A 10,440-nucleotide genomic window follows, 5' to 3' on the forward strand; every position below is an offset into this window, starting at 1 on the left:
ATGGGGCAAGAAACACTCAATGCCGGGCTGCAGGAATCCTGACACAGCTGCCCGTGTGCGTCTCCGAGAGGCATCTCCAATCACTGGGCATCTGAGCACGTCCTGCACCCACACCTCGGCTGGTGACAGACCAGACCAATGCCAGCGCAGAGAAGGAAAGCGCAAGTCTGTTGTGCCGACCTGAGATTGTGACGATGATGTGACTAGGGTGGAAAAGGCATATAACTGCGCTCCACGTGCTGAGAAGATCTGGGTTTGACTTAAACACAGACAGACGGAGGGATCACTTGCAGCTCGGGGTCCCAACAGGGGCACTGACACCTACCTGCTACATCAACTCAAGGTGAGAAGAGAACCACTTTCTTTAAATCTTTTTTTTTTTTTTTTTTTAATGGCACTGTAGCTTTAAAAAGACTGCTTCTGTGAACTTGCTAAACTTTTATGTTCCTGGTAAACAAATCAAATGAGTCTCAGGACGTGTGTTCTCCTCCAAGGGGTTATTTTACAATAGTCACAGCATGTGAAATGAATCTTTAGAAATCAGCGATTTCAAATATGCCAAATTACGCTCAGGTCAGTGAGGTAGCCCAAAGAACTTAAAAACGAGAAAACACATAAGTATGGGAAACATTAGTTCATTGGAAAAGGATTTTATTTCACCATAAAAATGCAAACTGGAATAAACACCATCTCTCCTAAGGCGGACGATACAGCTATTTTTAAGTATTTCTGAGCTTCACTCAGAGAAGCCAACGATTATAAAATTTAACATGTTTGCAGCATTAAATCTGAAACGTTCCAAGTAAAAATAATTTAGCAAAACGGTTTCTTAAAAAAACCACACAAGCTAACCTTGACTAGGAACCAAAACTAACTTTCATCAACCTTTTTTTTTTTTTACGCTGAATTACTTGAATTTGTAAAAAAGTGACTGTCTGGGACCCTCCGTACCACTTCCGCACCTGCCCACACCTAAAAAGATGGCACATCTGAGTTTCCGTGTTGCAGAACGTACAGCTTCCCCGCCGATGACTTATATGCACCAGAGCCGTTTTCCTTTGGCATTCCACCCAAACTCTGTTCCCAATCCGTTGAACTTACAAAAGAGGGAAAAACCCAAAAAACAAAAAAACACCCGCAGGGCGAGGCTTCCTCGTTTCCACGCCCCGTGGGGCTGTGGCCGCCACACTGGACAGTCCGTCCCCGAGACGCGACAGGCGGCTCCCGTGAAGTGAGTACGAGAGGCGTCTCCGAGCAGGTGCAGGGATTCGGCGCTGCCAGCCTGTGTGCCCGGGGCGGGGCGGGGTGGTCTGCAATTCTCACGGCGGGCGGCCTACGTGTTCCTCCTGATTCAGAGAGGACTGCTGACGTTAAAGCTATTGGATCAACAGTTTTAAGGGAAACGAAAGCTCGTGACCGGGGACGATGCCTCTGAACTAGACCCACGGCCACGGAGGAGAGGAGGCTGGAGGCGCTGCCTTCCTCCCCAGGGGGCTCCCTGCGTGTGCTGGGGGGGAGGCGTGGGGGGCGTGGGGGAAGCAAGCAGCAGCACGTGCGCTCCCCCGTCCTGGTCCTCCGGGACGGCTGCCTGGGCCCTCCGTGCATTACCTGTTCCAGGTGCTGCGGTGCCGGCTAGGGGAGCCCGAGCGCGACCTCTCGCTGCGCCGGTGGCGGCTGCGCCTCCTGCCCGAGCTGCCCCTGCGGTCCCGGTCCCGGCTCCTCTCCCGCCGGCCGTGCCGGTCTCCGCTGTGGGACCTCCGCGACCGGCCGTGCTCGTGCTCGTGCTCGTGCTCGCGCTCGCGCTCGGGGCTGGCGCTGCGCCGGCGGGGGCTGCCGCCCTGGTGCGAGCGCTTCCGGTGCGGCCGCCGCTCCTTGTGCGGCCTCGCGTCCTCCCGGCTGCCCGCCCGCCGCGGCCGGCTGCGCTCCCGCTTGGGCCTGTCGTCGCTGCCCCGGTCCCCGCTGGCCCGGCCGCGGCCCCCGCTGGGCTCACGGTTGCACTTGTCTTGCTCGGAGCGCGCGTCCTTCCTGGGCGCGCTCTGCTCGCAGGCGGCGGGCGCGGCCTTGGGCTGCTGGTTGTTGTCGGGGATGCAGGCGAGGACGCCGGGGCACCTCTTCTCGGCGGGGCCGTCGTCGGCGCCGACCCGGCGAGGATGCTGCCCCTCCTTGCTCGCGGCCTCCTCCTCCGCGGCGCTCCCGTTCACGCTCTGGGCGGGGGCGGGGGCGGGGGCGGGGCCGGCGGCCGGGGGCGGGGGCGGGGCCTCCGGGGGGCCGCTGGGCGTGGGCGTGGGCGTGGGCGGGGCGGCGCCCGCGCAGCCGGCCGACACGGTGTGCAGCATGTCCAGCACGGGCTGCAGCAGGTGGGCGTGCGAGGCGCCCGGCTCGGCGGGCGCGCGGGGGCCGTCCGCCTTCTTGCTGAGCAGGATGCTGAGCAGGCGCTCCCGCAGCTCGCGCTCCCGGCGCTGCAGGCCCAGCGCGCGCTCCTTCTCCTCCTCCACGCGCCGCAGCTCCGCCTCCTGCAGCCGCCGGCGCTCCTCCTGCTGCTGCAGCCGCAGCGTCTCCTCCTGCTGCTCCTGCGCCCGCAGCTTCACGGCCTGCGGGACAGAGGGGGCCGCGCCTGAGCTGGGCTCTGAGCCCGCACGGACGCTCCGAGGCAGCGCGGCTCTGCAGACGGACGGCCTGGGGGACCGGGTGGGCGGGCGGGCGGGTGGCCGGCTGGCCGGCGGGAGCCTGGCCCGCCCCACCTGACCTGACCACGCCCGCGCGTCCTGCCCAGCCGGGAGAGGAAAGCCCTGGCCAAGCTCCTCGCCGCAGCCCCGGGGCGGGCCTTCTGCGCGGGCCGGGCCCCTCCGGCTGGCGGACGGGGCCTGCTGTCGGTGCCAAGGTCGCCGGCCACGGGGAGCTGAGATTACGGCGCGGAGGCGCGGGGCCGGGCCTGCTCAGGGTCTTCAATATTCACCATGAAACAAGAACACGCTGCCACAGGTCTCAGCGCGCCCGCCACGCTCCTTCCCGCGGACTGATCACAACTGTAACCAGACAACAGGTTAGGGTCGCCCCGCGCCTGACTTCGCGGCCCGCCTGAGCACCACGAGCGCCCAGCAAGGTCCGTCCACGCCCCCGGCCCGGCTCGCGGGAGTTACCGGCCTGGCCTCCAGGAGGAGCAGCGGGGGGAACCGGGAGGGCCGTCCGCACAGCGCCGCTGAGACCCGTCAGCTCTGCAGCTGCGGACCGAGGGGGCACGGCCCGGCTCCAGGCGCCTGGCTTCCCGGGGCCCCGGCGAGGACCGCGCATCTTCCGGCCTCCGCCCCGACCCCCGGCCGGCCCCGGCCCAGGGCAGCGGACCTGACGGGGCCTGAGCAGCGCGGCCCCAGTGAGCCCCGGGGGTGGGCGGGCGACCCTCGCGAGGCCTGGACGCGGGGAGGCCGGCCCACAGCTCCGCGGGCTCCCTCAGCGCAGGGCCCGGATCTGGAGCGACACGGGGACGCCACACGCGTCGTCCCCCGCCACGAGCCCCACCCCGGGCCGGGGGCCCGCGTCCCCGCGTCCCCGCAGGCGCAGCAGGCGGTACCTTGGCGCGGCTCAGCAGCTCGGCGACGAGCCGGAGCGACTGCAGGTTGCGCTGGGCCAGCAGCAGCTTGCGCTCCTCCAGCCGGATCTTCTCCTGCAGCTTCCGCTGCGCCTCCGCCTGCAGCTTCTCCAGCTGCTTCTGGCTGCGGCGGAGCTCGCGGTCCCGCTGCTTCTGCTCGCGCCTGCGCAGCTTCTCCTCCCGCTTCCGCTCGCGCTCCTGCGCCTCCAGCTCCTTCTGCTTCCTGCGCGAGCGACACACACGGGGCTCCGTGAGGCCCGCGGGCCGCGCGGGAAAGGGGGCCCCGGGACGGCGATCGCGGGACTCATCATCTCAGCGCTTTATCCCCGGAGAAAGCTCAGTCGCATCCAAGGACCCCAAGGAGCGCGGGGCACAGCGGGTGAGAGTTTCCGGCGTCCGTCGTCCGAGGGAGAGTCTCGCTGAGTGCGATCCCAGCCCGGAAACGTGAAGAAAGGGACGGACGACCGGGGAGGACGCGTCGGAAGCCGAGTTTTGAACAAGATGCACCCGGCTGGTGGAGGGGCGACGACAGACGGACGGGGAAAGGGCTGCGGCAGCGGCGCGGAGCGCGGGGAGACGAGGCCCCTCCGCCGGCCGCACGCACCCCGAGCACAGAGCCAGCGTGCTGGACCGGCCCCAGTCCCAGTGGCAGCGGAGACACCCGGCCCGGGCTTTCACACCCCGGGAACCCGTGGGCCCTGAGCGGGAGGGAATTAGCAACGTACACGGCCGCAGGAAGATCCCGGAAGCAGCGAGCTAAGGGCAAGACCAAACACGAGAGACTGCACTGCATGGCCTTTCATAGGAAGTGGTAGAAACGACAAAGGCACGGGGACGCAAACCCGACCCGGTCTGCCCTGGGGTGTCCCCCGATCAAGGGGTCCCGAGAGCACGCACTGCCTGGGGACACCCTGCGAGGTCACTGCGTACACACGCCCTGGAGACAGCGACTGTTCCATGAACACCCCCGCACCACACCCGCCAGCCTAGACCCTAACAACATCCTTTCCTCGTTCGGAAATGAGGATGCCACCGAAAGCAGGATGGCTCCAGACCCCCAAGGAAGGTCTGAAGACCAACGGATGTCTCCACCCGGCACACCCGCATCTCCCTCGAGCTTTAAAGTTCGCTGAGTCGCCGGTGGGGCCGGCACAGCAGACAGGCGAGGTCGCTCTGAGCAGGACCAGACACAGAAGAGACCCCCGAGGCCAGGAGGCACACCGTCTGCAGAAGAGCCGACATCACTCCCAGGGCGCCAGGCCCGGACGAGGAGGCGGGAGGACCCAAGCTCACCCGGACACGGAGGAGGGGGGCGGGCTGGGCACCGAGGCCAGGCTAACGCGGGGAAGCAGGACAGCTCGAGGGTGCCGGTGTCCAGGAGGCCACACACACCTGAAGGCCTCCCGCAGCAGGTGTCCGTCAAGAGCTGCGGGTCCTAGCGGCCTCACGGGCCTCAAGTGACCACAGCTCTCAAGCGTGGAGCTCATGGCCCACGACCCGCCACGACCAGGAACGTGACCGCTGCTGGCCGGCTGCACTCCGTTCCTTATGAACACCAGAGGACCCAGACACACCCGCCCGTGATGCGGCACAGACGCCGAGGCTCCCCCACAGCCCTGCCCACCAGAGTGCACCCTGGGCGCCTCCCGGGCCCACCGCTCGTCCCAGGCCAGCCCTGCCCCCTCCGCGGCCACAGCCGGGGCGCCGCCCTGCGGCTGTGAACCCGGGTCCTCGCCAGGACGTATCCTGCTCTCTGTCCTCAAAGGCCACTCTCAGTCCCGGGTCCCCGCCCGCTTTTCCTAACATTAAGGTCAAGCAAACTGCCTTTAACGAGACCTCAGAGCTGCTGTCAAGAAGGCCGTGGGGTAACTTCTACGCCCCCCAGCTCGGGGGCCTGTGGTCACGGTCCACCCTGGAAGAGGGAGGACAAGGCCCGTTTGGGACAAGGGCGGGTGGGTGGTCCGCACGCCACTCGCGCTTCCCGGTTCTGCCTGAGGGGGCTGTGCTGGCGCCGCGGCCCGGTTCAGGGCGCGATCCAAACCGTCCCCGCCAAGGGCCGCCTCCTGAGGGCAGCCACGCCGCGAGCACGGCCTACACTCCCCGGGCGCCCGTTCCTCTCTCTGCACCGACGGCCTCACTCCGGGGCTCCTGGCCCCCAACCAACGGCCACACGCTCGCCCCTGCCCAGCCACCCCCGCCTCCCCGCGGGAGCCACGTGGGGCTGAGCGGAGAACAGCGGCGGCGTGTGGACCCGCTACCCTGGGGCTGGGTTCCGGTGCAGACAAAGGAACTGCTACCCGCCGAGACATCTCCGCATCTGTGTTACTGCTATCGGTGAAGAAGGGAAAACAAAACAGGAACCCGACAGCCGGGGCAAGAGCTAAGTCAGTTCAGCCAAGAGGTAAACAGACTGGTGAGCAATGAACTGCCCAGATCACGCACGCCTAAGACTGAACAACACTCTGCAAAACACACGAAACCTTGACTGTAACACACACACACACACACACACACGCTGGAAAGAAACACCAAGCGCACAGCAGCCGTGATGGACCAAGAAGAATCTCTCCTTGTTTTCCAAAATCCAGGTAGTATCGTTGGTCAGGTTGCTTTCATAACTCACAAAGCAAAAGATAAAAGGGGGAAAGGTCATCCTCCGAGTTTGCCTTTAGACGCGTGAACCTGTTACTTTACAGACCTCCTACATGAAGCTTTTTTGTTAAAACCCACCAGCGTCATCAGTTCTCTACTTCACTTAAAAGCAGCTTCAACCTGAACGCAAAAAACCTGCAAAACAGCCAAGACTCCGTGCCTGTGTCGGCAGGACCTGCGCATGGCGCTCAGGGAGGCTCGGAGGGGAAGGCCCGTGCGGGGAACCGGGCAGGGGCCACGCGGGATGCGGGCGGCGATCTCCGGGGAGGGGGCGGGGGGCGCACCTGCCCGCGGGGTCTCCAGCTGCCCCCGCCCGCAGACGCGCGCACAGATGCGCACAGATGTGCACACGACCGCAGATGCGCGCACAGACGCGCCCCCGCCCGCAGACGCATGCGCACACCACGGCGGCCGGCCGGGAGCTCCCGGGGCGGGGCGGGGCGGGGCGGGGCGGGGCGGGGCCCGTTCCGGCCCGGGCGGGACGCACCTCTCCTCGGCCCTCTGCCTCTCCTCCGCCTCCTTCTCCCGGCGCTTCTGCTCCTCCCGCTGCTGCTCCAGCTCCTGAAGTTTCTGCCGCTCGAGCTGCCGTTTCTTGATGGAGGCGTCGCTCAGGTGTTTGGTCGAATCGAAAGAAACCTTCAGAGGGAGAACGGGCCGGGTTGGGGCGGGCTCGGGCGACCCGAGAGCCTCCCTGACGGTGGCAGCCCCGCCCGCCCGCGAGAGGCCGGCTCCCCCAGACCCACCGCTCCCCTCCCCGCGCCTGACGTCCTGCAGGACGCGGGCCTGCCGCTGGGGCCTTCCCCCGGGGCCCCGCGCGCACCTTGATGTTGCAGGCCACGGCCTTGCCGTCCTCGCCCTTGTACATGAGCTTCATGCCGCGCAGGGCGCTCATGGCCTGGATGAAGCCCGCGTACTCGCGGTACTGCACGTAGGCCTCGAAGTTCAGGTGGCCCCCGAAGCTGAAGGTGTGGAAGTTGCGGCCCGTCATCTCCTCGCGGTAGGGGTCCAGCATGGGGATGTCCACGTTGCGGATCTCCCCGAAGCGCTCAAACACCCGGACCAGCACCCCCTCGCTGGGCTTCTCGGAGCCCGACTCCTTCAGGGCGAACCACTTGCAGGGCAGCCCCTCCAGGTGGATGGTGTCGGGCCGTTCGCCCGGCAGCGTCTCGTTCATGTCCTTGGCGTCCCGGAAGAAGGAGTCCCAGTCGTGGCGGGTGGGGAAGTCGATCTTGAACTCGGCGGCGCGCACCTTGAGGATGTCGGAGAAGCCGCTGAGCTTGATGGTCTTGCCGTCCAGGCAGGCCAGGAAGGACCTGACCAGGCTCTTGTTCTCCACCTCGCCCTCGAAGCGGATGAAGTCCATGGTGCTCTTGGAGATGCGCAGCGTGGAGAACTGGTGGTTGTGCACCATGCCCTTCAGGCGCTCCATCACCTCCCAGTTGGAGATGGACTTGCCCGGCTGCTTCAGCTGCGGGAGCGCCACGCTGATGGTCATCTTCGTGATGGGCTTCAGGTACAGGCCGTAGGGAGGGCACAGCTCCACCGCCTCGGACGTGTCGTGCACGATGGTAGCCGCAGCCATAGCCGGGACCTCAGGCCTGAAAAACACGCGCGCGCGAGGGGTCAGGGCCGGCCACCGGGGCGAGGTGTCCCAGGCTGGCCGGTGCCGCGGGCCCAGCGCAGGGAGGCAAGTCTGCTCTCTGTACGTCAGGCACACGGGCCTCTACGTAGGGAAAGGCCCTCAGCCCGAGACGCTGGTGCTTTTAATGAGATTACACTAAAGCAGGGGAGAAAACGGGCCGACAAAACGTTTAGGCACAGCTGGCAGCCCGACTCCTCCAGCAGCGCTACTTGCCCCCAGTACCCAGAGGCAGGTCTCCTGGGGCCAGGGCGGCGGGAGCCCAGCTCGGCGGGGTCGGTCGCTGCCCTCAGCATACACGGGGCAGGCCGGCTCCACCCGCCACCTCCACCAGCGGGTGCAGACACCTCACGGGGGAGGGAAGGGACGGCCCAGGACAGGCATCTGGGAGGGTCTGTGGAGGAGGCGGCCCTGTGTTTCCACGGAAGAAACAGGAAGGAAGTTTCAGGCTGAAAAAAACAGCCAAGGGCCATCGACTTCAATTTCCCCACTGTGGGCAGAGGCACCCCCTCTGTGCCCAAATAAAGCATAAAAGTGACAGGGCCTTTCGGAAACCGGGGGGGGGGGGGGGTGAGGGGCCCTCCTCCCCCAGCTCTTCCCTCCTGGTGGGACAAGCGCCTGCTTCCAGAAAGCCAGGCCGCAGCAGCGCTGAGCCTGACCCAGACCCACAGACACCAAGCCCTACGGGTGGCGGCCTCAGCCGGTCTGCCCGCCCACCCGCTAGCTCTCAGAGCTCCCTCCCCAAATCCAGGAGGAACCCAAGGGGTGCGGGCCTCCCAGCTGGAGGGAAGAGCCACGTGGCAGAGTCAGGGGCACCGCAGAGGGACTCTGGCCTGGGCTGAGACCTGTGACTCCCCCCTCCACAGGACCCCAAAGGCCGCAGGGAGGGCCCGAACCAGAGCCCCGGGACACCCACCCCCCCCTCCCCCGCCTGCCTGCCGGGAGTCCTGGTACTCCCAGCTTCCCTGGTCGCCTGGCTTCTCCTGCATTCTGGGCGCGACCCCCAGCCCCTTCGCTGCCCTGATACCCCCAGCTGCCCCTACGCGGTCCCCAAGACCTCCAGCCCCTCCAACTGCCCCCCCGTCCCCCAGTTCCCGCCTTCCCTGTCTCGGGCCGCTGCCTGTGGTCCCGGACACCCCCGCCAACCCCATTAACCTCGGAACCCCCAGCCCCCCGGCCCCGCCTCCTTACCTCTCTGGCACCGGCCCTGCCCTCCCCCCCCGCCCCCCCCCGGGGACCAGTGGCCTCCTGGGAACTCCCGTCTCCCCGGCCGCCTTTGGCTCCTCTCCCAGCCCCCGGTGTCCTCGGCCCCAAGATCCCTGCAGACCTCGGCCCCTGCTACCTCGTCACCCCAAGTCCCCCGCCCCCGGCTCCTCAGAGACCTCGGCCCTCGATTCCCCGACTCCAGGTCCCCAGGCCTACAACCCCCGCCCCCTGGCCGCCCGCAGACTCCCGACCTCTGGGTCCCCCGCCCCTGGGTCCCCGTTCCCGAGAGCCCCGCAGACCCCCGCCCACTGATACCACGGCCACTGGGTCCCCGCCCCCAGACCCCCGCCCGGTTCGCGGGCGGAGGCGGCTGCGGACGGCGCTCACCGGCGCGGGGTTCCACTTGCGTCCCAGGCCGCCGCCGCCCTGGCCCCAGCCCTCCGCGGGCCCCTGGCAGGCGCGGCCTCCCCGCCCGGCGTCGCGACCGTCCACCGGAGGCACCCCCAACGCGACCCGCCGCCGCCTCCGCCGCCGTCGCCCGCCCCTGTGACGCATCTCCGCTTCCGGCGCCGGGGCCCGCGGAAGCGGCCGCGCGGCGGCTCCCTGTTTCTCCTCCAGGCCCTGGTCCCGCCCCCAGAGGCGGGACTTCCGGAGACGAAGGGGTGGTGCCGGCCGGGGCCTCCCCTCCCCCCTCCCGGGCTTTGCACTGCTCATGCGCGAGCCCACCCCGCCCCCAGGCCGCTACCTGTGTTCAGGTCCAAGCGGAGGCCACACCTGGGGCAGGAGTGTGAGGCCACCTGACTTAGGACCGGGACCAGGTGTTTGGGCCTAAATTACTATTATAATTATGCATCGCACATAATATATAGTATAATTTATTATAAACTATTATCTAATTACATATTGATTAATTATTGTATTATAGGAATTGATTCGTTGCATAACGTTATTATATTATAAGGTAATTACATCTACATATGTAATATAATGTTAGTGTAAACATGTAGTATTTTTACATTTTGAATGTTTTACATTTTAACATTTATTTTTCTATAATATTTATTTTTAATAATATCTGAAAATGACACAAATTACATATCGATTATTTTTACTTACTTGACATATACTTTATGTATTTTATCATTTTAAGGTGAAGCCTAATAATATCTAAAATTTAAATGTAAATAAGTAATAATATGCTTTAGGCGTTATACGTAACATATTTCATATGTAATGAACTTTTGCATAACTTTACATGTTACATATATTTTATGCATAATAATATACATATAATTTTATGATATAAATTAACAAATGACAATTTATTAAGCTCCCACTTTATGCCAGGCGCTGCACA

General features: G+C 64.6%; 1 protein-coding gene across 4 annotated transcripts; it reads right to left on the minus strand.

The window, feature by feature from the left end:
* Nucleotides 1-645: 645 nt before the first annotated feature.
* Nucleotides 646-9,678, minus strand: LOC133082911 (A-kinase anchor protein 17A-like). 4 transcript variants are annotated; one of them, XM_061179590.1, is made up of 7 exons: nucleotides 9,471-9,678; nucleotides 7,059-7,836; nucleotides 6,726-6,874; nucleotides 3,141-3,809; nucleotides 2,957-3,026; nucleotides 1,609-2,591; nucleotides 646-1,346 (listed from the first exon to the last, which is right to left on the minus strand). In XM_061179590.1, exons 2-7 carry the CDS (start codon nucleotides 7,818-7,820, stop codon nucleotides 1,334-1,336), a joined length of 2,646 nt encoding a protein of 881 aa, XP_061035573.1. In that variant the 5' UTR covers nucleotides 7,821-7,836; nucleotides 9,471-9,678; the 3' UTR covers nucleotides 646-1,333. The 4 variants fall into 4 exon arrangements, with proteins under 4 accessions (XP_061035573.1, XP_061035572.1, XP_061035575.1 ...); XM_061179589.1 differs by having other exon boundaries at nucleotides 646-1,376; nucleotides 9,471-9,677; XM_061179591.1 differs by lacking the exon at nucleotides 2,957-3,026 and having other exon boundaries at nucleotides 648-1,376; nucleotides 3,569-3,809; nucleotides 9,471-9,671.
* Between the last annotated feature and the right edge of the window lie 762 nt (nucleotides 9,679-10,440).

Source organism: Eubalaena glacialis, chromosome Y (genome assembly GCF_028564815.1).
Source record: "Eubalaena glacialis isolate mEubGla1 chromosome Y, mEubGla1.1.hap2.+ XY, whole genome shotgun sequence".
Classification (NCBI taxonomy): domain Eukaryota; kingdom Metazoa; phylum Chordata; class Mammalia; order Artiodactyla; family Balaenidae; genus Eubalaena; species Eubalaena glacialis.